The sequence below is a fragment of the Balaenoptera physalus genome, assembly GCF_965194825.1.
Source record: "Balaenoptera physalus genome assembly, chromosome: 7".
Lineage (NCBI taxonomy): Eukaryota > Metazoa > Chordata > Mammalia > Artiodactyla > Balaenopteridae > Balaenoptera > Balaenoptera physalus.
In genome coordinates, this window is record NC_138886.1 from 13819634 (window position 1) to 13845904 (window position 26271).

At 40.7% G+C, this 26271-nt stretch overlaps 1 protein-coding gene across 1 annotated transcript in view; it reads left to right on the top strand.

Annotated features, from left to right (window-relative positions):
• Positions 1-20064, top strand: part of C5 (complement C5) — an 81635-nt gene extending 61571 nt beyond the window's left edge. Inside the window, exons 31-41 of the mRNA XM_082468515.1 lie at positions 87-152; positions 1264-1345; positions 2702-2750; positions 8062-8164; positions 8530-8604; positions 8721-8826; positions 9926-10009; positions 10931-11020; positions 13236-13319; positions 18835-18973; positions 19537-20064. Coding sequence (XP_082324641.1) covers positions 87-152; positions 1264-1345; positions 2702-2750; positions 8062-8164; positions 8530-8604; positions 8721-8826; positions 9926-10009; positions 10931-11020; positions 13236-13319; positions 18835-18973; positions 19537-19675 — 1017 coding nt within the window. The 3' untranslated portion in view covers positions 19676-20064. The remainder of the gene's footprint in view (positions 1-86; positions 153-1263; positions 1346-2701; positions 2751-8061; positions 8165-8529; positions 8605-8720; positions 8827-9925; positions 10010-10930; positions 11021-13235; positions 13320-18834; positions 18974-19536) is intronic.
• Positions 20065-26271: the final 6207 nt, after the last annotated feature.

The following is a 26271-nucleotide window of genomic DNA, read 5'->3' on the forward strand; positions in this document are numbered from 1 at the left end:
GTTCTTACTGTCCACAGCCTACAAATCCGTGTCTGTGCAAAGTAAATAAGCATGAGAAATAATATTGAATGCAAAAATCTTTCCAGGTGCCTTTCAATGATGACCTTGTTGTCCTAAGTACTGGACAAAACAATGGCTTGGCTACAGTGCATGTGAGTATTTCATGGAGAGCCGACTTAATTGGGGTTATGTGTGACTTTATTGGGGTTATGTGTCAGCTTGTACTAAGTAACATAAAAGAAAGTTAGGGACTTTGCCACAAAGTTACAGAAATCTGGGCTTGTGTAACCATGACTGAGGTAAGAGTCATTTATCATTCTTTCTAGCTATCTTGGTAGCTGTCCCCACAATTTCTTTCTGAAAATGGTTTTATTAATCTTTATATGTATGTAGTCTGTGTATTTGTGGAAATTATATATATATAATTATATAGAGAGATAAATAATTTTATGTCTATATATGTATATATACATGTGACTTGTATGTATACACTCATACGTGTATATACATGGATGCGGTGGTTAGTAACATAGTCTCACCTCATTTGTCCAGCATCATTGGGGATTGATGGATATGTAAGGGCTTAAGTTTCTTCTATTTTTAACCATAGATTGCATGGACACACATAAACAGCTTAGAAAAACGTGTAACTGCCAAATGCCTAAAATAAAATAAACTATGTATTCTGAGCATAAGTTAACATTCTATTGATTATTTAATTGTGTGCTCATCTTTAGTACATGTATTCCTTCAAAGATTGTTTATAAGATTGCGTGAGGGTGGGGAGATGGATGGTCCACTTTTCTGTCACTTCTGGTCACTCTCACTATACCTACTTCTGGCAGCACCCCTGCCCTTCCATGCACACCTATAATTTGTTGTTACCACAGTGGTTTGTGGGCTGAAGAAAACCATACTTCATGACCTTGTGGTGTTCTCTGTAAAATTAGTGTACAGGCACAAGGATGAAAGTCTTAAAAACTTTCCTGTAGAGTGAGGTGCTCAGATTTGACTGCGTGGGATTTGGACCAAGGTTCTGACTGGACAAAGATCGTTTTTTGCTTACCTTGGGCTTCTCAGCTATGTTTCAAACTGTGGAGTTTGCTGAAGTCCAGTTGCTGGGAAAATGGTCTTTAATGTACGCCATTTGCACTGGGTGGTGAAAATACTTTAAGCATCCCATTTCCAGCCGCAGTACTGCCATAATACCTTTTCCACTCCCCATTTTAAACAGAATATTCTTGTTTACTTGTCCCAATATAGGTAAGAACTGTGTTTCACAAAACCAGTACCTCTGAGGAAATTTGCAGCTTCCATTTGAAAATTGAAACCCAGGAAATTGAAGGTAAAACAGCATGATTTACACTATAATTTTGGTTAAGCATAAAGAATGCCAAAGAGCTTCCCTGATTAGGAAAAACATGCTAAATCAAAAAAACAATTTTCTTATTCAAATTCTTTAACAGGTTGACATCTGAGTAAACATAACTGCCATTTATTATAATAGAGGTAACTAATAATAGTTGGAAATTGATATTAAATAACAATATCTAAGCTAAATGTATCCGCTATTGATCCAGAAATTGTTTTGACTAAAAATTACTTTAAGAATGTAACTAGCATAAAAAAAAAAAATGTAACTAGCTGTAAAGCCACAGAAGGGTCTAATTTCAGAAACTTGAATTTCTGTTACTTTTGTGTCAGTGTTCCATTCCCGGGCCCTGAATTTCTCTCATCACTCTGTTGGGTTTCCATCCCTTACCCTTTCTGTATCCCAAGGAGTCTGGCAATTGCACATTTCTCTGCCCCCATCTTCAACTTGATCTCTCCAGAACTTATGATCCTTTTTTTTTTTTTTTTTTAAATGGCAGCTGCTATTCTTCTCGTCATTCTTTTTTTTTTTTTAATTAATTAATTTATTTATGTCTGTGTTGGGTCTTCGTTTCTGTGTGAGGGCTTTCTCTAGTTGTGGCAAGCGGGGGCCACTCTTCATCGCGGTGCGCGGGCCTCTCACTATCGCAGCCTCTCTTGTTGCGGAGCACAGGCTCCAGACGCGCAGGCTCAGTAGTTGTGGCTCACGGGCCCAGTTGCTCCGCGGCATGTGGGATCTTCCCAGACCAGGGCTCGAACCCGCGTCCCCTGCATTAGCAGGCAGATTCTCAACCACTGCGCCACCAGGGAAGCCCTATGATCCTTTCTTAATGTGCCTTTTTTTTTAATCTGTGGCCCTCTCATCCCTCTTCTGATGGGTTGGTTCTCCCCTCCCAGTCCAGAAGCAAGGCCACTTGCACACCCCAGTTCTCCTTTACCCTCTGCCCTGATAGCTTCTGTTTGTGGCTCAGAAGCCTGTTCCTGCAGGAAATTTCCAACTACCAGCAAATCCAGGCGTCGGCTCTTCCTCCCTGCTACCTCCCCCAGACACGTGACCAACACATATTTACCTTAAATGACTCCTTCCTTAAATTATAAGTTCTTGGAGAGCAGAGAACTGTTCTAATGATTTCAAGACTTCCTGGGATTGTCAGTAGCCACGAATCTCCATTAAAATCATCAAAAGTGGCAACTTCCAAATCACAAATCATTTTTAAGTGTGTTTAGAGACGTGCTCATTAATGATTCTGTTCTGACATGTTGCAAAACAGCTAAAAACGGTTTACTCTTATTTTTGTTTGTTTGCTTGTTTGTTTGCTGTGTGTGCCAGCCCCCAGCTACAGCAACTCGGAATATAAGCGCATAGTGGCATGTGCCAGGTGAGCCCGTTTCCACCAAGGGGAGAGTAGACTTCAGGGTCTCACTTCTGCCAGAGTATTATTTCTCCAAATCTTTTTGAATTATAAGAATGTCCAGAAGATGCAAACTTGTTCGCTTTTTTAATGTGGAACATAGCAGGTACTCTTTTTTTTTTTTTCGCATCTTTATTGGAGTATAAATTCTTTACAATGTTGTGTTAGTTTCTGCTGTACAACAAAGTGAATCAGCTATATGTATACATATATCCCCATATCCCCTCCCTCTTGAGCCTCCCTCCCACCATCCCTATCCCATCCCTCTAGGTGGTCACAAAGCATCAAGTTGATCTCCTTGTGCTATGCAGCAGCTTCCCACTAGCCATCCATTTCACATTTGGTAGTGTATACATGTCGGTGCTACTCTCTCACTTCATCCAAGCTTCCTCTTCCCCACCCCCCCTCCCTGTGCCCTCAAGTCTGTTCTCTACGTCTGCGTCTTTATTCCTGCCCTGCCACTAAGTTCATTTGTACCACTTTTTAAAATTCCATATATATATGTGTTAGCATACGGTATTTGTTTTTCTCTTTCTGACTTACTTCACTCTGTATGACAGATTCTAGGTCCATCCACCGCACTACAAATAACTCAATTTTGTTCCTTTTTATGGCTGAGTAATATTCCATTGTATATATGTGTCACATCTTCTTTATCCATTCATTTGTTTTTGTTTGTTTGCTTTGTTTTTTTTCAATTTTTTTTTTTACATAGCAGGTTCTTATTAGTTATCCATTTTATACATATTAGTGTATATATGTCAATCCCAATATCCCAATTCATCCCACCACCACCACCACCACCACCCCCCGCCACTTTCCCCCCTTGGTGTCCATACGTTTGTTCTCTACATCTGTGTCTCTATTTCTGCCCTGCAAACCGGTTCATCTGTACCATTTTTCTAGGTTCCACATATATGCGTTAATATATGATATTTGTTTTTCTCTTTCTGACTTACTTCACTCTGTATGACAGTCTCTAGATTCATCCACGTCTCTACAAATGACCCAATTTCGTTCCTTTTTATAGCTAATATTCCATTGTATATATGTACCACATCTTTTTTATCCATTCATCTGTTGATGGGCATTTAGGTTGCTGTCATGACTATTGTAACTAGTGCTGCAGTGAACATTGTGGTACATGTATCTTTTTGAATTATGGTTTTCTCAGGATATATGCCCAGTAGTGGGATTGCTGGGTCATATGGTAGTTCTGGTTTTAGTTTTTTAAGAAACCTCCATACTGTTTTCCATAGTGGCTGTATCAATTTACATTCCCACCAACAGTGCAGGAGGGTTCCCTTTTCTCCACACCATTATTAAATAGCTACTTACTGTACAGAACAGCTTTGTTTTGCTCATATATAGTTTTCTCTCCCATTTTTGACCTTTTTCTAATTCAAACACTAAAATATTAATTTATCTTCCAGAAAGGTAAAGATATGATATATAAGTATTAGGAAAAGAAAGAGCAAAAGATTCTCTCAGAAGCAGCTTCCAATCTTTTACTTAGAAAAATCATGTTCACCCAGCAAAATCCCTGGCCGTTATCAGCCAGCCGGTGGTTCTCAAGTCAGGTTGTACATTGAATTCAGCTGGAGAGATTTTAGAACTATGCAAAACTCCATCCAGGTTCACCCCTGGAGGTTCTTCTAACGGTAGCCAGGGCTGAGAACCATGGATGCTGAGCCCTTAGCAAACTAACTCTAAGGCCTGAATTGGCCACTATCTTCGTTTCCTATTGCTGCTAGTAACAATTTACCATAAATGTAATGACTTAAAACAACCCAAATGTATTATCTTATAATTCTGGGGGTCAGAAGTCCTAAAATCAAGGCGTTATTGGGGCCACGTTCCTTCTGGAGGCTCTAGGGGAGAATCTACATCCTAGCCTTTTCCAGATTCCAGAGGCACCTGCTTTCCTTGGCTTGTGGCCCCTCCCTCCATCTTCAAAGCCAGCAACACAGCATCTTCCAGTATCTCTCTCTGACTCAGACCCCTGCTTCCATCACCGTAACCTCCTTCTCTGACTCTCCTGTTTATTTCCCTTATAAAGACCCCTGTGGTCACATTGGGCCCACGCAGATAATCAATCAGGAGAATCGCCCTGGCTCAAGATTCTTAACCTGATCACACCTACAAGTCCCTTTTGCTATGTAAGGTAACAAATTCACAGGTTCAGGGGATTAAGAGGTGGACATCTTTGGAGGCCATTATTCTGCTTACCAAACCACCATCCTAAAATGTTTATGAAAATATAGGTTTTTGAAAATATGTATATATACTTTAGTGATCACACAGAGTGAATCAGTTAATGGCAGAGCCAGGACTAGAACACAGGCTCCTTCCTTCTTTCAACCACCCCTTAGTACCTCCTGTTCTGTTCTGTTTCCTTAATTCTTCCTATTCTCAACAACTGGCTGGTATTTTGCTGTTTTTACTTATAATCACACATGATGCAAAGCACTCAGTATGGGTAACTTAGAAATTCCATAGAGTTGTGTCATAGATTGGAGCTGAAAAGGATTTTCGGGATGATGTAGTAATCCTCTTATTTTAGAAGTAAAGAAACTGAGGCCCCAAGAGGTGAAGTAACCGGCCAGATTCTCACAGAGTTAGAGGCAGAGCTAGGGCCTCAAAGCCCAGACCGTGATGCCCAGTCCAGTTTCTAAACCACGTCCTTCAATCAGTGTAATCTGAGACCACTGACCTTGAGGAATAGCACAGAATTTCTCACCACCTCCTTCCCAGCATTTTGCAGCCCTGTCTGTGGTCCCTAGGCCAGTCACTCTCTTCTCAGGATTCCTTCATCAGCTAGCCCACTCGAGGTCCCTCCTTCCTTCCTTGGCCAGTCTCTGCCATCTGTTCCCCCTCACACACCCTTCCTCATTCCCTAAGGTCCTGTTAAGGTCACCCTTTCCCAGGCAGCTTGCTTCCTTCCATTCCCACTCTTGGGTACCTCTCTTCTAGAGGACAGGGTGTGATCACTGTTTAAACCCATAGCACTTGTCGCAGGGAGGTATGAGCAAACTTGTTCTGGGCAAAGCTAGAATCAATGTGTGGGGCCTACAGGGAGGGCACAAGGACTCTATGATAGTGGAGCTGGACACCTGTGGGGCAGCCTCTGCCATGAAATGCTCACATGACCTTCAGCAAATCAGCTTACTTCTCTGGGCCTCTTCTGTAAAGTAAGGATATTGGACTATCTGATCCCAAATTGCCTTCCGGTAGTTCCACAACTCTGCTATACATTAAAAGGCTCTCATCAAAAACTTGTTCATTTGAATTCATTGACAGGAGGCCTAGTTCCAGATTGTTAATATACAAAAGATAGCAACAGAGATGTAATACTGCATATTCTACCCTTTGGTTTTTATAAACCGGGACAAAATGTTCAAAAAAACCAGGTAGAACATGCTTTTGGCTCTGTGATGCTGAAGCTGGGTTGGATAAATTCCAAATGTAACTGTGCAGTACTTATTCATGTGAGAAATTCTTTGCTTTCAAATATACACTCTCCTGATTTAAAAAATGCCAGCACACAATTTCTATGTTCAGAGGGTCTCTTTCGTGTATTTAGCTTTTTACAACTTCTCTGTTGTATTCATAAGAAAAGAAAAAAGGATTTCATTTCTCTCCTTCTCCTGGAACAAAATGCCTTTGGGAAAGATTGCTGTCCTTGGCAGCAGGCAAAGGGCTTCTTGAAAGGAAGGTTTCTGTTCCACGGTTGAAACAGTCACCATGGCAACCAGTCATCAAGGCTCCAGCAACTTTTCATAGACACTCTTCACTCAGGAGGCCCTTTTCCATCATGTTGACAGAGTATTTGCATCTGTGAGCCAGAGCTCTCTGCTTCTGGTGACACTCACCCATCCAATTAGGGAGATGCTAGATGTCACATTTCAGTTCCAAGTTGCCTTATATTTTGTTCTAAATTGTTAATTTGGTGAAGAATGGGGTTAAATTTTTATAAGCCAGAAATTTTATAATACTTAAATTTTTATGGTAAATATGACATCTAAAACTTCTAGTAGGGTCTGCTTTATATATGTTCAATAAGATATGATTGGGGAAAAGAGGTCCCTTGCCACCTCACTAATTCAAATAATACCTCCCATTGCACTCATATTTATTCCTTTGGGTGAGATCAGTTCATTTTCCCCTTTATGAAGCTGTCTCACCAGGCTCTTCCTTTAATCCCAACTGCTCTCCCAAGCTCCCCTCTCAAATGTCCGGCTGCCTCTCCCACATGATAAGGTGAGGCTGGAATCTAAAACTCAACCTTTGCAGAACCACACTCCCATCCAGTCCTTACCCCATCAACCTGCTCCTCTTTTAAGTATTCTAACTTTGCTTAATTGTAGCAACAGGCCTCTCTGCCTCTCAAGATGAAGCCTTGGAATTATAAAGATAAATTTAAAACACGAGTTTATACTTCTTCACAGTTAATTTTACAAAAAAGAAAATGAGCTCTAGAAAGGGAAAATAATTTGGGGAAAACTCTCAGCAGAACTGGGATAAAACCCAAATTTCCTGATTTGGGAATTTACTGAAATGGGAATTTCAGTATTCTTTTCTCTCATACCAGAAAAACAAAAACAAAATAAACCAAATCTCCCATTTTACCCCCTTTGCCTTTCTCCTCAGCTTCCCCACAAGCACAATTCCTAGACGAAGGATAGTCCTTGAAACAGTTTTTTAAATAAAATATCTATTATGAAAATTTTAGAAAATAGAGAAAAGCATGGAAAATAGATAATCACATATAATCTCATCATCCAGAGAAAGTAGCTGCTAACATTTTAGTGTGTTTCCTTCCAGTCTTTTCCTGAACATGCTTATTGAGTTTCTTTCCAATATACAATTAATTTTCTTCTTTGAATATTCTCCGTTAGAAAAAGAACTAGGATGAGAATCAAGAGACTCATGCAGCTCTGAGGTAAACTAGTCATGTGAGCTTGAACAAGTACCTTATCTCATCCTCGGTTTCCTCAACTAGCTAATTAGGAGCTTGGACTGAATGGCTTTTATGATCTCTTCCAACCCCAGAATGGAGGTCCATTGAGATTACCGGTCAAGTGAGTAAAGAGTTGGAATAGATGACTCAGAAATCTCTTGCATCTCTAAAGTTCAGAGATTGCAACACATATATTGTAAAGAAGCAAATAACTGGAGACTCAAATTAGAAAGTTAAAGCCTACCAAGGAACAGGGGCTTTTCTTAAAGAATCTTATCCATTTATTTATTTCATTTCCTAATCTCTAATTTGTTTTAGCTACAAGCTCAGCAGTCAAGAATCATCGTCTGGGTCCTCCCATGCAGTGATGGATATCTCTTTGCCTACTGGAGTCAATGCAAACCCAGAAGACTTAAAAGCTGTAAATGTTTTCTTTTATATATTGTTATGGATACTTGCTTTTATTTATTGCATTATTTTACAAGCAAAGCTATTTCCATTCCTTCTAATAGTCACTTTCATAGAATCAGCCAGAATATTCTTTTCAAGCCAACAATCTACCTAAATTTTTATTTTTCAAAGTGAAATAGGGACATATAATTGCATGGTCTGAAAAATGTGAGTGCATACGATGACATGTTCAGACTTTTTCAAGGGAGGAGCTGCTCTTCAATGTCTTTAAATAGTGGATTACATCCCCGTGACCTAACATTCCATCACTGGGTGAATGCATTTAAACAAAAAGTCCATGAAATTAAATTTGAGCTTTCCTCTTTGTTCCCTTAGCTTGTGGAAAGGGTTGATCAACTATTAACTGATTATGAAATCAAAGATGGACATGTTATTCTGCAACTGAATTCGGTAAGTTCCACCTCTCACCATTCTTCATTTATTATTACTATTCAAAATTTGCAGCCTAAAATATTATGAGTCTCTCCTCTCCCATAATTTTCTTAAACCTTGAATTTGTCAAACAGATTCCTTCCAATGAGTTCCTTTGTGTTCGATTCCGGATAGTTGAACTTTTTCAAGTTGGGTTCCTGAGTCCTACTACTTTCACAGTGTATGAGTACCACAGACCAGGTAATCAACTCTACTCTAAAGTTTCTTCAGAGGACTGCTTTGTATTCATTATGGAACCTGTAGAAATGCACTAGAGGCCTGCAGATTTTATATATAGCCTCTCCCAGGGCTCATTCCTCACAAACATTCCCCACTCGGGCAAACAACTGCTGTGTGACATTGAACAAATCATCTCACCTCTCTGGTCCTCAGTTTCTTCATGTTTAGAATAACTGGATTAGACTGCTCCCAACTTAAATTCTTTGCCTCAAGTTTATCTTTGGTGTTCAGATTTACTATTCATTGCATCTCTCCTTTTCAGAGATGCCCACTCACCCTACTATTTCTTTAATCCTCCCAGAATCAACTTCTCCTCCACCTATAATCTCATCACATTTTGCAGAGAGCTCTATTATAGCAGTTGCCACATTGCATTGTTATTATTGGTTTCTCCACAACCCCAGACAGAATGTTTTCATCCTTGTGCCCCTAGCACAGTGTCAGGTACATAATGTGTATTGATAAATGTCGAATGAATGACCCCCACGTTTGATCATTCAGCCACTGCTGAGAATATTAAGTGATTGGAGAGCACTTTGGTTCACAAGACAGAAGACTTCACTTTGGACAGTTCTACTTGTTGCAAAATTCTTAAAGTGAAGCAAACTCTGAGACCCATTCAATCTAGTTTTACTTCTGAAATCATATAGAACATAGTTAGCCTCTCTTCTCCTTGAGTGACAGAAAAAAAAACCCAAAACTATGTAAATATATAGTTTCTTTTCTTCTCCAGCCTAAATAATTACCAATTACAATTCTTTCAATAGACTCTCATGTAACATAATTTTTTTCCTCTCATTCATTGAAGCACCAAATATTTTCATTCTAAGAAATGAATATTGAAGAGTAAAATTTCAAGCACAGAAAGGGAGAATATTTTGAGGGTAGAGGGGCCCATGTTAGGACAGGCAATTCATAATTTAACTTCCTTGGGCCTCACCTACAAAAAGAGGGTTTGGAATAGGTGATCTCCAAGGTCCCGTGGGAGAGACTCATTGATGGGGTAAATTGTTGTGCGTTCATCAGGCCACCTCTTCTAACTGCACTTTCATTGCTGCAGATAAACAGTGCACCATGTTTTATAGCATGTCCCATACCAAACTTCAGAAAGTCTGTGAAGGAGTAATGTGCAAATGTGTCGAAGGTAAACTTTGTTTAATGTGTTTAGGCTGCGTGCTTGTTTAAAGCAGCCACTCATAATCTGGGACTAATCTGGGGGAAGCTGTTTGACAAACTGTCATTTCTCAGAAGTAGAAATGTAATCTCATCTGATTGAAAGCTCATTCCTTGAACACTGTACAGCTACTTCTCGACAGCTCTGGGACAACCCGATAGTTCCTACTGTACAGAGGCAGAGAAATACCATCCAGATGGTTGTTGGATATCAGAAGGATAACATGATGTGAAATTGTTACTTTTCACCTGGTCTTTTTAGTGTAATAGGACCATAGCCTAAGAGAACAGAGGCTCCAGACTGAGCCACTAGCTCCTCTTTCTTTCCCCTTGTCCTTCCCAGATAGTGACATTCTCCATTCAGTCTTTCATCTATCAAGGCAGCCTTGTTGGCCAAGAAAAAGACCCAGAACTCACCAATAATTAGCAATTGACTCCATGAGGGTCTGGGTTCATTTTGGTTTTATTTTGTTTTTCAAAATCCTTAAAATCTATACATTTCTTAGGTACTTATTGCTCCATCTTAGAGCTGTAAGTCAGTCAACTCATCAATTTGGTTCCTTCAAGGGACTTTTGATTATACTCAAAATGGAAAAATTTCTTCCTTTCTTCAATGAAGCATATATATTTCTAAAGAGCTGAATGTGGAATGACTACCCATTCTAAGAATAAGTCTCTTTTTCAAGATTTTGTTTTTGTTTGTTTTGTTTTGTTTTTGCTTTACATACTGTTTCACTTTATGGAAGAGGAGAAAATGGACAGGTCTTAGGAATCTGGTATTTGTAAGATTATATTAGATTGTCTCAGGGCTGATGAGAAAGAACTGTGTTTACTCCCAAAGTTGTCTGTTCCTTACATTAACCTAACTTGTACTGTTTTTCACAAAATCCAGCTGACTGTGGACACATGCAGGCAGAACTGGATCTGACAATCTCTGCTGCTACTAGAAAAGAAACAGCATGTAAACCAGAGATTGCATATGGTAGGTTCAAAAGTTCAATGTATAGTTCCATTAAACATGACATTTTATGAAAACATGATCAGTTAGGAAGATCTACAACTTTACACAGTGATTATATAGATACAACATTCCACATGTTCCCTTGAAGGAAAATGCCATCAATTTTCAGCATTAACATGAAAAGTTATTTATCCTTCAGCAAAGAAATAGGATTTTCATTAAAAATGATAGGAGTGAGGTGCACACGCAGCCAAGACACTTTATTCCAACAGACCCCATTGAATTAAAGGTGCTAAAACATATTCAAAGAGAATATTTGAGAAGCCACAGAGGTATAAGATTTCACTACTGCATTCTTCCAGTCAATCGAGCAGAAACAGAGACAAAGATGGTTCGGGGGTCTGGGTGCTTTCCAAATCCCTCCAAAGACAAGGTAAAAATATCAGTACTAAATAATTTTTAATATATGCACAGTCGCAATCCATGTTTGAGACTCTCTCCATTTCAAAAGGAGCATCTCCTTCTTGTTGTCCAGACCTCAGAGCTAAATCAAATGCCCAAGTACAGTTGTAGTCTTGTCTCAAATTCCTCATAGAATTAGATCCTTTATTTTCTGTCCATAATTTCTAATGTTTATTTGTGGCTTTATTAATAGAGAAAGAGAGAGAGAGCACACAGATTATACACTATTTCAAATCTTTTCTTGAAAATTGGTAGGGGGTTATTTATAAATAAAAAATAAGAACAGTGCTGTTCGTGTAGCATTTTGTGTTTACCAACTGCTTTCATATATGGTTTCTCATTGGTGTCCCATAAGCCCCCTTGGAGGTAACAGAGAATTATCCTTATTTTACCAATGAAGAAAGTGAGGGTCTGGGAGACTAAATAATTTGCTCAAAGTCATGCCAGAAGTAATAGAACTAGGATGCATCCTGGTCTCCAGCATTATTTCCATCATATCACGCTGAATTCTCTGAAAGGAAATACAGCCATAAGAATGAATTTTATATGGCTCATGGTCTTTCCTTCAAATTCATCTTGAGTTTTTAAAAAATACTAAAAAGTTGCCTAACTCAGCCAAGACCCACTGCCACTTTTAAAATACACTGAGACTTGAAGAGAATACTATATTGTTTTAACAATTTTTTTCTAAAATTTAGAAGAACCAAGTTATTTCTTCCCTCCATAATAGAACTATTTTAACTCTTAAATATAAGAAATCTATTTTAACACAGAGAGTAAATGCAATCTGGATTTAGTTCATTACATTCAAGAAAAAACTTAGCTGTCTTTTTTGGAGTTACAGGTTAATGCTGGAATAATAGAATAGAAACAAAATTAAATAATTCCCTCTATCCACCTATGGCCACAGTAGGTACATTGCCCATATCCATCATAAATACTTAAGAATCTGAAATTCAGGACAGTCTTTAAGCTACTGATTTACACAGCCTTCAGTTCTGCCACAATGAGTTCATTCATTCGTCTATATGTCTTGCTAGCTAGCTAGGATCTCAAAAATGGACAAAAACTTTTAGGTCATTCATTTCAACCCCATCGAAAGCAAAAATAAGAGGATTTTTTTTTCAGGCCATATAGAAGAGATGGGTCCCTTCAAGCTGGTCATTTCAGAGCTGAGGTCAAACACACCAGGTTAAACATTGATGCCTGAATGAAGAGAAAACAGGATTGAGAATGTTTCATGTCAGATAGTTGCCGATCCAAGCAAAGACGGGTTGGAAAATGGAGTCCTATCAAAAACCAAAGATCAAAGCCAGTGGAGGTATCTGAAGAATGGAGGCAAGGGAACAGAGAGTCTCACATGGCAGGCCCGAGTGATAGAGAAGGAAGGGGCTCTTTGAAGTGCCCCATAGGCATGACTCCATTCATCTCAAAGATCCAAATCTGAACTTTACACCTAAGGCTTGTTTTGTTTGATTTTGTGTGCTTCTGTCTTTTAATTTCATATTGCTCTTATCCTAACCAGCCTGTTCAATAACAGTGACCAGAGATAGTGATTCTAAGTAGAGTGAGTCATTACAGTCACGACCAGTAGAATCACACTGGGAGTATTTGGGAAGGCTTCTTGGAAGAAATGAGATTTACTGCAGGGTGCCCATAAGAGCTTGCCATGCTTCATTTCTCATTTGTTTGACGGACTCTGGCTTCTATTGGACACAGCAGTAGTGGTAATAAGCATGAATTATTGTGTATGTGTGTGTTTTTTTTTAACCAGCTTATAAAGTTAAGATCATAGCCATCACTGAAGAAAATGCTTTTGTTAAGTATACCACAACCCTCCTGGATATCTACAAAGCTGGTAAGAATTCATTCATTCATTCTTTCATTCAACAAATACTTAGTCCTTACTATGTGGCAGGCGTTATATTAGACACAGAGGATACAATGTGAATAACACAGCCATAGGTCCTGCCTTCATAAAATTTATATTCTATTTGAAGAGACACGTTTTTTAAAAAAGGAGATGGACAAATAAACAATTATAAATCATAAGTATTATAGTTGAAACAGATGCGGAATTAATGGGGGAAACTCCTTTGGAGTGATAGCAGATGGCGTCTTTTAGGAGATGATATTAGGAGTTAGCCATTCTTAAAGGGCAGAGTAGAGGGAACCAGATGGGCAGGAGCTGGGTCATACAGGGGTTTATAAGGCATGGCGAGAAATTTGGATTTTATTCTAGAAGTTCAAAGGGAAGCTAATAAACGGTTTTAGGTAGGCAAGAAACATTTTATGATGTATGGTTTTAAAAATCATCCTGGCTTCTATTGGAGGGCACCAGAGTTGAAACAGGGAAACCAGTTAGGAGCATCTATGAAGTGCAAAATGGCTCAGATGCCATGTGAGTTTTGATAGGATAAGTGAGCTTCAGTAACCAATACAAAAAATAAATTCATATGTAAAATAACACATAAAACATTTAAAAATATGTTCCCTTTTATTCTTTAAGTAAACTGAGCTACAAATACTGTCAAACTGCTTGTAATGATGTAAATAGTAACACAAATGATTCATTAAATCATGTTTAACCCCAAATAAGTTTTTTTGTTGTTTTGTGGGGTTTTTTTTTTTTTTAAGAAACTGTCAGTGTTATTTTGCTTGACTCACTCACTCGGATAGGGGGCCCCTGTTTGTGCTTTGATTTGACAACAAGGAACCACATCAAATTTTTCCAATTGCATGTCTACTGATAGTCATTACATGACCAATAGCCTCAGTAAGTAATTTCTCCTAATAGCAGCAGTATCATGCATGGTACTGAACACTTTCTCAGTTGCTGCTGAACTAGCAGTAATTACATTCAAATGTTTCTAGTCCTTATGATACCATCTAACATTTTCATGTATTTAATATATCTCTATTATCAGCTAAATTATAAAAACAATTTACTGAGAAGTCATATTTAATTTTCCTAATTTTCTTAATTTTTATTCCCCGTCAACCCTCAGAGTTTTACAAACATCACTGACAAAGTTTCAGAATTCACAGGTTTTACAAACTTAAAAGTTCATTATATTTTTTGCTTTTGTCACTAAAAACAAAAACACTTTCATACAATTAGTTTTTCTCTTAAATTGATATTTTATTTTGTTTTATATCAAACGACATGTGATTCATTTTGTAACAGCTCTTGCTTCATTTTCATATTTCCTTTACTTATTTTTCTACGATCAGTTTTATCATTCATTCATTAATCTGTCAGCTTATTAAAGTTGAAACATTTTTTTCTTGAATACATAAAGATAGTATTGACATAATTGCTAGAATATCATAGGCAAATCACTAAAACACATATATATTCACTTTCTAAATGTTTACTCCTATATCTGTCAAAGTGAATCTATCAGACTTGATATGATTTATAAACTGCCTTTGCAGTTCTAGCACTACTGGCTGCCTGTCAAAATCCCAATATTTTTCCAATTTTTATTAATGCAGTTGTCTGAGGTCTTCACACTATTACTTAATTCTGTCTAGTGTATATTAGCTATGTGGTAGTGAATATCAAATTTATGAAAACAATATCTAAAGTGATTTTTGTCTTTGATTGCATTATCCAGAGACACTTGATAGGTGATTCAGTCAAACTGAAACAGCTGGAAATTTCAGGATTTTTACTGAAGCCCCAGACTTCTCCCTGGCATTACATTTGCACCAATAAGGTGTTCATGTAAATATTTCTCATTGACACCTTTTTTCTCAAACAGTTTGATATGCTGTACCGTTGTTCCTTCCAGTACCTTGAGTTCAACAAAACCCATTAAGCCATCTTCAAAGTCTCTAATTTTTCATTTTAAGTTATTTAAAACACGTGTTATATTAAATAGTTGATTTTCTCAATAATGATTGAAATTTTATTTTATTACCTTATTTATATTTTTCAAAAAGCTGTGTTCTCATTTCAGTACATATAAATTTTGCAATAAGTAGGACCATAAATCTAAACTGTGGCAATACGTTTACATTGGTTTTTTTGGAAATGTTATCAAGTATTTCAACTCTGAAAATGTTTGATTTTTTTTTTTTAAACATCTTTATTGGAGTATAATTGCTTTACAATGGTGTGTTAGTTTCTGCTTTATAACAAAGTGAATCAGTTATACATATACATATGTTCCCATATCTCTTCCCTCTTGCATCTCCCTCCCTCCCACCCTCCCTATCCCACCCCTCTCGGTGTTTGATTATTTTTAACCATACACTAGAGTTTAAAATTCTAATAGTTTCCAAATTTTTCTTTGCTTGATCAATACTCTGACAACATTTTTTCTGATTTTTATTATTTCAAATGTTTTACTGTATGAAGTTGATTTGTGATGTTATTTTTTTCTCATTGATGATCACAAGTGTTCCTTATTTGAAACACGATTGCCATTCTGACAAAATAGGTAAGCGTTTAGCACTTTGATCTTTTCACAACCCAATTTTCAAGCACTTTTTGCATCCAACATTCACATCATAAGCAATAATAAGCCATTCCTATTTTTACTGAAATAATCAAGTGCTTTTCATTCCAGAAATACAAATTACTTATTTTGTATCAATTCTTGCCTACTATCAAAAGACATTCCAGACTGTTCTGAATTTTCTGCAGCATCAGATGATTCCCAAGCTGCAGTTTTGTTTGTTTTTTTAAAAATTTTTTGGCTGCATTGGGTCTTCATTGCTGCGCGCAGGCTTTCTCTAGTTGTGGTAAACGGGGGCTACTCTTCATTGCGTGGCGCGGGCTTCTCATTGCGGTGGCTTCTCTTCTTGCAGAGCACGGGTTCTAGGAGCGAGGTCTTCAGTAGTTGCAGCACACAGGCTCAGTAGCTGTGACTCACGGGCTCTAGAGCGCAGGCTCAGTAGTTGTGGCGCACGGGCTTAATTGCTCTGTGGCATGTGAGATCTTCCTGGACCAGGATTCGAAACCGTGTGCCCTGCACTGGTAGGCGGATTCTTAACCACTGCGCCACCAGGGAAGTCCCTGCAGTTCTCTTTTTTTATTAATTTATTTATTTCTGGCTGCCTTGGGTCTTCATTGCTGCATGCGGGCTTTCTCTAGTTACTGCAAGCGGGGCCCACTCCTCGCCGCGGTGCGCAGGCTTCTCGTTGCGGTGGCCTCTCTTGCTGTGGAGCACGGGCTCTAGGCATGCGGGCTTCAGTAGTTGTGGCACACCGGCCTAGCCGCTCTGTAGCACGTGAACTCTTACCGGGCCAGGGCTCGAACCCATATCCTCTGCATTGGCAGGCAGATTCTTAACCACTGCACCACCAGGGAAATCCCTGCAGTTCTTTATTGATATCATTTCTTCTTTGTTCTCCTGTCAGTTCAGAAGATTCATATTTATGATAGTTAAAAGGAAATGTTAAGAAAATTTTGTATACTTTGTTATCTAGTCATTCTGAGTGTTAGTTTTTAATATATATAGATTTAAAATTCATATAAATATTAAAACACCACACACTTACTATTTACACAAGAATTGCTGCTCACTAACAATAAACCAAAATAAAAACTAAACGACTTAGAATCAAGGGCAACTATGTGGTTCAAGGATAATGATGTTATTATCCTATGATTGGTGTTTCTCCTAAAGCACAGGATGCATAGAGTAGGTGAGGGTATAAATGAAAAAAAGATGAGTGATTGTTGAAACTGAGGTTGATTAATTATTCTCCCTTCTGAATATGCTTGAAGCTTCCCATAACAAAAGGTTTTAAAAAATAATAAGCCCCCCTGCAGCCACACTGCTTACCAGGACAGGGGCTGACTTGGCAAATCGTGCTGGGAAGGGTGTTTAGGTGTTGCTGCAACAGGAAGTCATGTATTAATGGTCACTGGGAGAGCCGAAGAACATTAGCTTGAACTAACATGAGTACACTAGAATTTATAGTACTAATTAAAGTTTACCATTTATACATTACTATTAAATGCTATTTAGCAATAGGTTCAGAATTTTTTCAGGATTTTTTTTAATGTTTTTCTTTAATTTATTTTATTTATTTATTTTTGGCTGCGTTGGGTCTTCATTGCTACACGTGGGCTTTCTCTAGTTGCGGCGAGTGGGGCTACTCTTCATTGCGGTACACGGGCTTCTCAATGCGGTGGCTTCTCTTGTTGCGGAGCATGGGCTTTAGGCACACAGGCTTCAGTAGTTGTGGCACGCAGGCTCAGTAGTTGTGGCGCACAGGCTTAGTTGCTCCGTGACATGTGGGATCTTCCCGGACCAGGGCTCGAACCCGTGTCCCCTGCATTGGCAGGCGGATTCTTAACCACTGTGCCACCAGGGAAGCCCGAGGATTTAATAATTAGTATGACTTTGCCAGAGTTTAATAACTGGATATCAGTCCTGAATTTATAGCAATGAATTCCCTGTCCTGGACTCAAAAAGTTTCCAGCCTAACAGAGGAATCAGGCATGTGGAGTGAAACATTATGATAGAAATTCAAGTATAATGGAGTAAGGGGAAGACAGATACTTATGACAAAGAGCATCAGGGAATGTTTACTGGATACTGTAAGAACTGAAGATGTGTTTAAAGATGGGTAGACATTCAACAGGCCAACACGAAGAAGAATGCATTCCAGGCAGGGAGCCAGCTTCTTGGCTACGTACTAGTTCTTTGGGAATCCCAAAGTTATCCTCCTTAAAATTTTCTAGTCTTTCACATGTCTTGCACTTTTCTACAGAGTTGCCCATTGCCAGCTACCAAATCCTTTTTTATTTTCCTGTGTGACATATGGAGATTAATATTGTTCAACTCTAAAGAGGTTCTTTTAATTCCTGGTTCTACAAGAGTAATAATGAAAAGCGCTTATATAGTGCTTACTGAGTTCTAAGCACTTTTCATATAGTAACCCATTTAATCTCACAACAGTTCTGCAGGGTAGGTTTTACTGTGATGCCCATTTTTTGGATGAGGGGTCTGAGCTTCATTTGTCTGGGGTCACACAGCCAGGAAGTGGCAGAGCTGGTGTTTAGCCTGGGGAGCCTAATCCCAGAGTCCAAAGTCTTTTTTTTTTTTTTTTTCACACACACACACTGTATTTTATTTTTACAAGAGGTAAATAAACTGACACCAAGCATTGTAAATGGATGACCACAACAAAAGCAACAATGATTGCAATTACCAAACACGAAACACTCATACTATGTCATAATATTGCAGAGTCCGAAGTCTTAACCACATGGACATTGCCTATAGCCATTAGCCTGTCAATAGAAATTTACACTGAATAATAAATAGCCATGAGGAACTGGAATGCTCGAAAGAGTTAATAATTTTGACATTGTGACAAGAATGTGATAACCTTACTTGTGTGTCTCTCAGGAGAAGCTGCTGCTGAGAAAGACTCTGAAATCACCTTCATTAAAAAGACAACCTGTGTTAACGCTGACCTGGAAGAAGGAAAACAGTACTTAATTATGGGTAAAGAGGCCCTGCAGATAAAATACAATTTCCGTTTCAAGTAAGTCACCAATATTTTGGAGTCTCTGATCTTCCCTCCAAAACGGAGTGCAATTTATTCTTAAACATACTGCGTGTTCTTACGTGCCCTGCTGTTAACCCGCAAACCATTAGGAGCATAAATGAAATAATGTGACTTTAAAACAAAGAACTCCTCAAAACCACCAGGGTAGCTAAGGACGCACTGAGGATAAACCAGTTGAGTGCTCAGGTCTGACAATGAATCTGGGGGTGCTCACTGACCCCCCTTTACCACATGTGTTCCCTCAGTAAGTTCTCAGGCTGTTGTGTTTTAAAGAGGACAGTGTTTGGATACACGTTTTATTATCTGTTTTTTAAAAATAGACATTGAAACAGATGCTGTTCCTGCCTTTAACCATGGGAGCCCCAAGCAGCTCATGATCCCCAGGGTTTTGTGGACCTTCCTGGGGAGAGACGGGTCCAGAAGTATTTGGCCGGCAACCTGATCCCTGGGCACCTGAGCAGCCTGGCCTCAACTGAATTCAGCTCTTCTCTCTCGGTGGCCATCATCACAAATGCTTTGTTTGCATTATTTCTTGGCAGGTACATCTACCCGTTAGATTCCTTGACCTGGATTGAATATTGGCCCACAGACACCGGGTGTCCATCATGCCAAGCATTTTTAGCGAATCTAGATGAGTTTACTGAAGACATCTTTTTAAATGGCTGTGAAAACGCCTAAAGAAGGTCAGCTGCATCCAGTTTTCACTATGGACTCCTGTTGAAGTTTGTTCCTTTTTTTTTTTCCAGCGTTCACAGCTGGTCTTATTTGGAGAGCTCACTCTACTTAGAATTAGGGACACTTGCTTTTATTAGAGAACGATTTTAAGAGCAGTAACTCTGAAATAACATGTCCTTGGGGGGCATGGAGACAGACACTCATTCCAAGGTTATTGGACACCAGAAGCAATAAATTGGAACCCTCCTAAAACCTACCACTCAGGAATGTTTGCTGGGGATGAAAGAATAGCCCCATTGAAATGTAGTATCTTACAAAAACATGGCCTTTGCTTGAAAGAAAATACCAAGGAACAGAAGACTGATCATTAAAGCCTGCCTTTGCTTTCAAAATGTGCAAAAAAGCGTGTTATTTTATGCTAGGTCAGCTTCAACCACACAAAGACAGGCAAATTGAGAGAGGTAGAGAAAGCAGCCCCGGAGACCTGAGAAGCCCTCACCTCAGAGACCTCAGCAACCTGAGAAGGTAGGAGACTTGCCGTTGCCCCCTCCCCTCCTGTTGCCCTCTCCTTACCCTCATGGGGATCCCTCTACTCCCCTCCCCACCCACCCAGCACATACTCATTTCCCCTGGAACTTGTTCTCCTGGAAGGCAAGCAACCTAATGAAGAGAAACCTAGTGGGAATCAGGAGCCCTAACCAGGTCTCTGAGCCTCCACTGGGGGTTTATAAATGAGGATTTCTAACAGGAGGCTCATTTTTAAGTGACATTTTGCAGCACTTTAGATTCTATGGAAGAATTCTCACATACATTTCCATTTAATGTATCCAGAATCTCACGAGGTACAGGAATTATTATTATCCCCATTTACAGATGAGGACTTTGAGGCTCAGAAAAGTGAAGCAATTTTCCCAGCCTAGTAAGGGGCAGAGTGGGAGAGCAAACCCCAAGGCTCACTCACAGTCTAAATACATCCCTCTTCCACCTCTCTGCCCCATCCCATTGCTCGTCGGGTTTAATTTCCTAAGACCAAGTCAGGATGCAGGTGGAGTTTCTTAGATTTAGTTTAACCAGCCCCACTGAAATATCACAAGGAAACATAAACTCTGGGTGAAACGGTAACAGTGACTAAAATGCATTCCCTTTTTGAAAAATCTGCCCCTTACCAGTTAGGTGAAACTACACAAGGCCCTGCAGTGTGCCTCCTAAGTTAAACTAAGATTTTCCACTTGCAGGAACTAAGGATTTATTTTTGTGAATGTCAAAACTCACATTGTAGGCACTCCCTTGGCAAAAACAACCAGTGTGTCCAATATGCCCAAACTCTCTGCCAGCGAGGGATGAAGGGCCCCTCTAGAGCAGGCCTGAAGTGCCTCCTGTCACCTTCTTGCTGAAAGCAGGGTGGGTAGGACCACTGCATCACCCCCGAGGCACCAGCGTCTCTGGGCCATCACATCGCCTTCTCCTTGAGCACTGTTTCAAATAGGTCGGCCACAGCGGCCTAATTAACCCACAATGCAGCTGAGCTTCCAAACATCAAAGCAGGCCTTTGTGAGTGAGCTTGGATCCCTGAGAAATCCACCAGCTCCTCTTCAGCGAACTCCTAAGTACTTGAACATACTTGCTTAGTGAGGCTTTCCTGACCCTCCACACAGCAGGGCCCCTCCGCAACCCTGCAGTTCTCTTCCAAGGCGCTTGCAATTATTTATTTACTCATATATAGTTCTTTGGTGTGCCGCTTCCTGGCTCTCCTGTGAGCTCCATGTGGGCAAGGTCTGGGCCCTTTCTCTTCATCACTGTCTCCTGTTCCTGGCACAATGCCAGACACATTCTAGGGACTCAGCAAGTGTTTGTGGATTCACCAGTGAGTGTGGGGCACTGGGAGACCCGGGTTCTAGTGTGGCTGTGCCCCTGGCAGGGGTTTGGGACAAGCCTCTTCACCTTTCTGATGGCCTGTGAAACAAGGGAGTTGAAACAGTCTAATGCCTCTTTTATTTAGAGCTCCAAGAAGAAATTTTATAATCTTATGAAACAGAAAACAAGACTACGTGGCATGTAAGCACCCAAATGTTAGGTGTGTATTTCTTCCTATAAATGTGGAGGGAGCTCAGAGAAGTGAATGAGTATGTGAGTTGGAGGAGCTTCCAAAGGCTTCCTGGAGATGGACAGCAGGATTTGGGTAGGTAGAGAGGGACAGGAGGGTCTTTCTGGTTGAAGGAAAAAGCACAAGGCAGGTTTCCACTGGGGGTAAGCAAGACAATTTAGGTGGTAAATAGTTAAATGCTTATTTTAACTTGTATTAGAAAAATATACAACGAGCACAACAAAGCCATGATATAAAATTCTCTTTGAAAATAAATTTATTTGTCAAAAAGTCTATTTAAGGAGGTTTTTAAGTAAATAAAAGTATAGGTTGTTCTTAGGGCAAAAATCATGACGTTGGCATGTACATACTTGAAGTTTAGGAAACCCTGTCTTAAGAAAATATGTGGAATTGACAACCAGCCAAGCTTAAAGCAGGCAGTTTGACTCCTTGTTTCTCAGAGGAGTTCTAAGCCAAAGTCATGCTCAGTTTTACTTTCCAGCCCCCGTGATGCTAATTTATTCAGCAACATCCAACAAATATGTACTGATGGGTCATCGCAGGTCAGGCCCAGTTCTAGGAGCTTGGTACCTAGATCCTTGCCCTTGTGGAACTTAGATTCCAGCGGCCGGAGACGTGTGGTAAATAATAAAGTCAATAATTAGGGGATTGACCTTGAATGTTAGCAGGTCATAAGAGCTGTGGGAAAAAGAAAAAGCAGAGCAGACTAAGGGAGATTAGGAGTGGTGGAGAGAGGGGTTGCAGCTTAACAGAGTGGTCAGGTCAAGGTGGGCTTCAGTGAGAAGTGAGACTCGAGCAAAGATTTGAAGGTGGTAAAAGAGTGAGCCATGTGGTGATCTGGGGGATGAGTGTTCCGGGCAGAGGGAGCACCTAGTGCCCGAGCTGAAAACAGGAGCACACCTGGTATGTTCTGGGAAGAGCAGGGAGGCTGGCGTATCACGTGCAGACTGAGCAGAGGGGAAGTAGGTGGAGACAAGGTCAGAGAGGTCACAAGGACAAGACTGTGCAGGTCATGGACAGGATGCTGGTTTTACTCAGAGGAAGAGGGGAGTCACTGCAAGATCTGGAGCAGAGCAGTGACGTGGTCTGTCTTACCTGTTAGAAGGATTATGCTACTGCTCCATTGAAAATGAGGCAAGGATAAAAATAAACCAGTTAGGAGGTTACTGCAGTAAACCAGGCAAAAGCTGATGGTAATTCAACAAAGTTGAGTTTATGGAGCTTCTCACTCATTGGATGGTAGAAAGAACTTGTTATAGGGCTTGTGATGGATTATTTGGGGGGGGGGTTCAGGGAAGTGGGCTTTGCTCTGGGATGGGTGCTGTCAGGAAGCAGAGGCAATCCTGTGATTGAATGTATCCTTATCTAACTGGGAGGAAAGGAAGAAACAGTCACTCACATTAGTCAGGAAAGGGGGATATTTGGTCATTCTTGCGTTTCAGATTATATTCTTGTTTTATTCCCTGCTCAAACATGATTATGGAGCATTCTTTTTTTTGTTTGTTTTGTCTTGATCCATTTTGTCTGATGCCGATGTTCTGTGACATCAGACACAGAGAACACCACAGCCTGGCTCTGAGAACCAGGCCAGCTCCAAGGGACACTAAGGCCCAGCTCCCAGTCTAGCTCCCAGCTGTCAAGGGCTACTCTTCCCTTTCACAGACCCTTCTTCCTAGAAAATGCATACTTGGGACTACCCTGGCAGTCCAGTGGTTAAGACTCTGCGCTTCCACTGCAGGGGGCGCCGGTTCAATCCCTGGTTGGGAAACAAAGATCCCGCATGCCGCGAGGTGCCGCAAAAAAAATTTTTTTTAAAAACCAAACATGTGCACACAATGGACAAATCTGCATACTATTTCAGAGGCCCCTTGCAAGTGCACACATTGACCTCATGACTGAAAGCCTCTGTCTCAGAGCTGGGAATTTAGCAGCCAAATCTGGGAGGTTCTCAGAGATACAAAGAGGAAAACCTGCATCCTAGGTTTTCCCTACTCCTGAAATCAGACTGATTCTGCGAGTTTAATGTGATGTGAGAAACGTGTCACCAGGGGCACGATCTTTAACTTTGACTGGAGATTAAAATATCCTTTTATGCCTCTGAATCAGAAAGAAAGGAAGAAAGGAAGACAGGAGGAAGAAAGGAAAAATTGAAGGAGAGAGGGTGGTGGGTGGGAGGAGAGGGGAGGGAAATAGGGAGGAAGGGACGGGGTTTTGTTTAAAGATGAGAACTCCATTTCTAAGAACCTTCTGGATTCTTCTTGGTTGGCAGGGTCCCCACCCTGACTGACATGTTGGCAGAAACCGATCCATTCCTTGGAACATGATGTCCACTCCTTCACTGTTTCCATCATTATAATCAGATATGTGTGTATTACGTACACCATCATGAGTTATATAATCCTCAAATGTCCAAACCAGGAAGGACCTGGGAAAGCAGGCCCAGAGGAGCGGCTTCCAGTGGTCACAGTGCTGCACAGGGCAAGGGCTGGGACACAAGCCCAAGGCCTCTGACTCTGAGCTCAGAGTGTTCTTTCCACCACGCAGTTGAGTGGAGGTTACAGAGAAATCAATTTGGGCTCCCTGCAAAGAAGCATTTCCTTAGAGCCAGAGCTGTTCAAAGATAGACTAGGCTCTCTAGGAGGGACCAGGTTCCCCATCACTACCACCGTCCAGGAATGTTGCAGGAGCTTTCAAGGTAGGAGGTTGGCCCCAACGACGTCCAGTGTCCCTGAAACTCTAAGAGGCCATTAATGGAAAGGAAAACATCTGCTTTCCTTCCTTACACCCCCATTTTCACACCTGAAAATAATTCCCACTTCAGAGGATTTCTGTGAGACTTAAATGAGATAACACAGGTCATGCACATAAAGTGATGAGCACAGGGCCTGGCACGATACGTGTAACTTTCCATTGTTAATAATACGGCCCTGGCACATGTTAAGTGATGAATTCAACACAGTTCTTGCCTGGCATCATGCTGATTGCCTTTCGTGGAGTGTTCTGTTGACATATCACACCCATCCTGTGATGATTGTCATCATCCTTACTGTTAGGAAGGAAGCAGCTGAGGCCCCGGGAGGCTAAGCAATTTGCCCCAGGTCTCATACCTTCATGAGCAGTAGGGCCGCAACTCAAATGTGCATCTTTTGGGCTCCGGCAGCCATGCTTCAGCGTCTGAGCTGACCGCCTTCTCACACACGGGAAGGGCAGGAGTATGGTCATCGTGTAATCCTAGCAAAGTCTCTGCCTCCTTAAGCCTCAGCAATGAGTGTGTTCATTATATGCTCTCTAAGCTGTCCCTGTGCTAGGACCACAGGTGAGGCAGAGTGAGGCCGACGAGGGCTCTGGGGACAGGTACTGGGGCAGTGGGAACACTGGCGTTGGTGTAGGAAAATGAAGGAAGGTGGCATCAGAGAGAAATTTCATAGATTTGCAAAATGTGTCCTGAAATCATCTTCCATGTGGATATAACACAATTTGTAAAACTCTGAATTGACAGGTCCTCCTACCTCCCCTCAAAAGACTCTAATTTGCCAGTAGAGTTGAGTTTTTTTCCTTTGTGAGCCTCCTACATAGAATCATAAAATACTGAAGATAAAGATTCCCTAGAGATCATCTAATCAAACTCTCCCCGTTTCACAGATGAGGAAAAAGGCCAGGAAAGAGCAGGGACTCTCCAAGGGTCCCATGTGGGAATCAGGGCTGGAACCAGAGTGCCAAGCTCCTCTTCCCCATATTAGGGCCTGGTGTCTGCTCCCACCAGCTGGGCCTAGGGGCAGACGGGCAGAGGCCAGAGCCCGGGGGGTGGGGCCCAGGGCTAACACTGCTAGCAGATGAGATGAGAGAAATTAGACCTGTCCTGGAAAGGGTGGTTTTTGTTTGACTGTAGTTGTGTGTGTGTGTGTGTGTGTGTGTGTGTGTGTGTGTTTGGCTGTATTGTGTGTGTGTGTGTTTGGCTGTATTGTGTGTGTGTGTGTTTGGCTGTAGTTGTGTGTGTGTGTGTTTGGCTGTAGTTGTGTGTGTGTGTGTATGTGTGTGTATTGTTTTGGCATTGTCGGGGTGGGTGGAAAGGGGGTTTGAAGCTGACTAAGACAAGGAAATCAGAGCTGAGGAAAGAATTATATGGCTTAATAAATTTTTTTCCAGATAGAGAATCTTTGGGAAATTAGCGTCGGGACTGAACTCTAATTCTCTGAGAACAGAGAAAGAGAAATGAGATATGGCCAGGGTAGGAGAAATCAGAGAGGAGGTTTCCTGGGTCCGCTGGGGCCTTGGGGCAGGGTTGGTAGTCATTCATCCTCCTCTTGCCAGCTCCTTTCACCTCTAAAGGCAAAGGCCAAATTTTGGCCTGTTCAGTAATGAAATGTTGGGTGTGGAAATTGTAACGGCCCCTCGGTTTGGCCACATTGTGTGTGTGTGTGTGTGTGTGTGTGTGTGTGTGTGTGTAAAAGACAGACACAGACAAAGGAGTGGTTACTATGGGGAAGTGACAAGG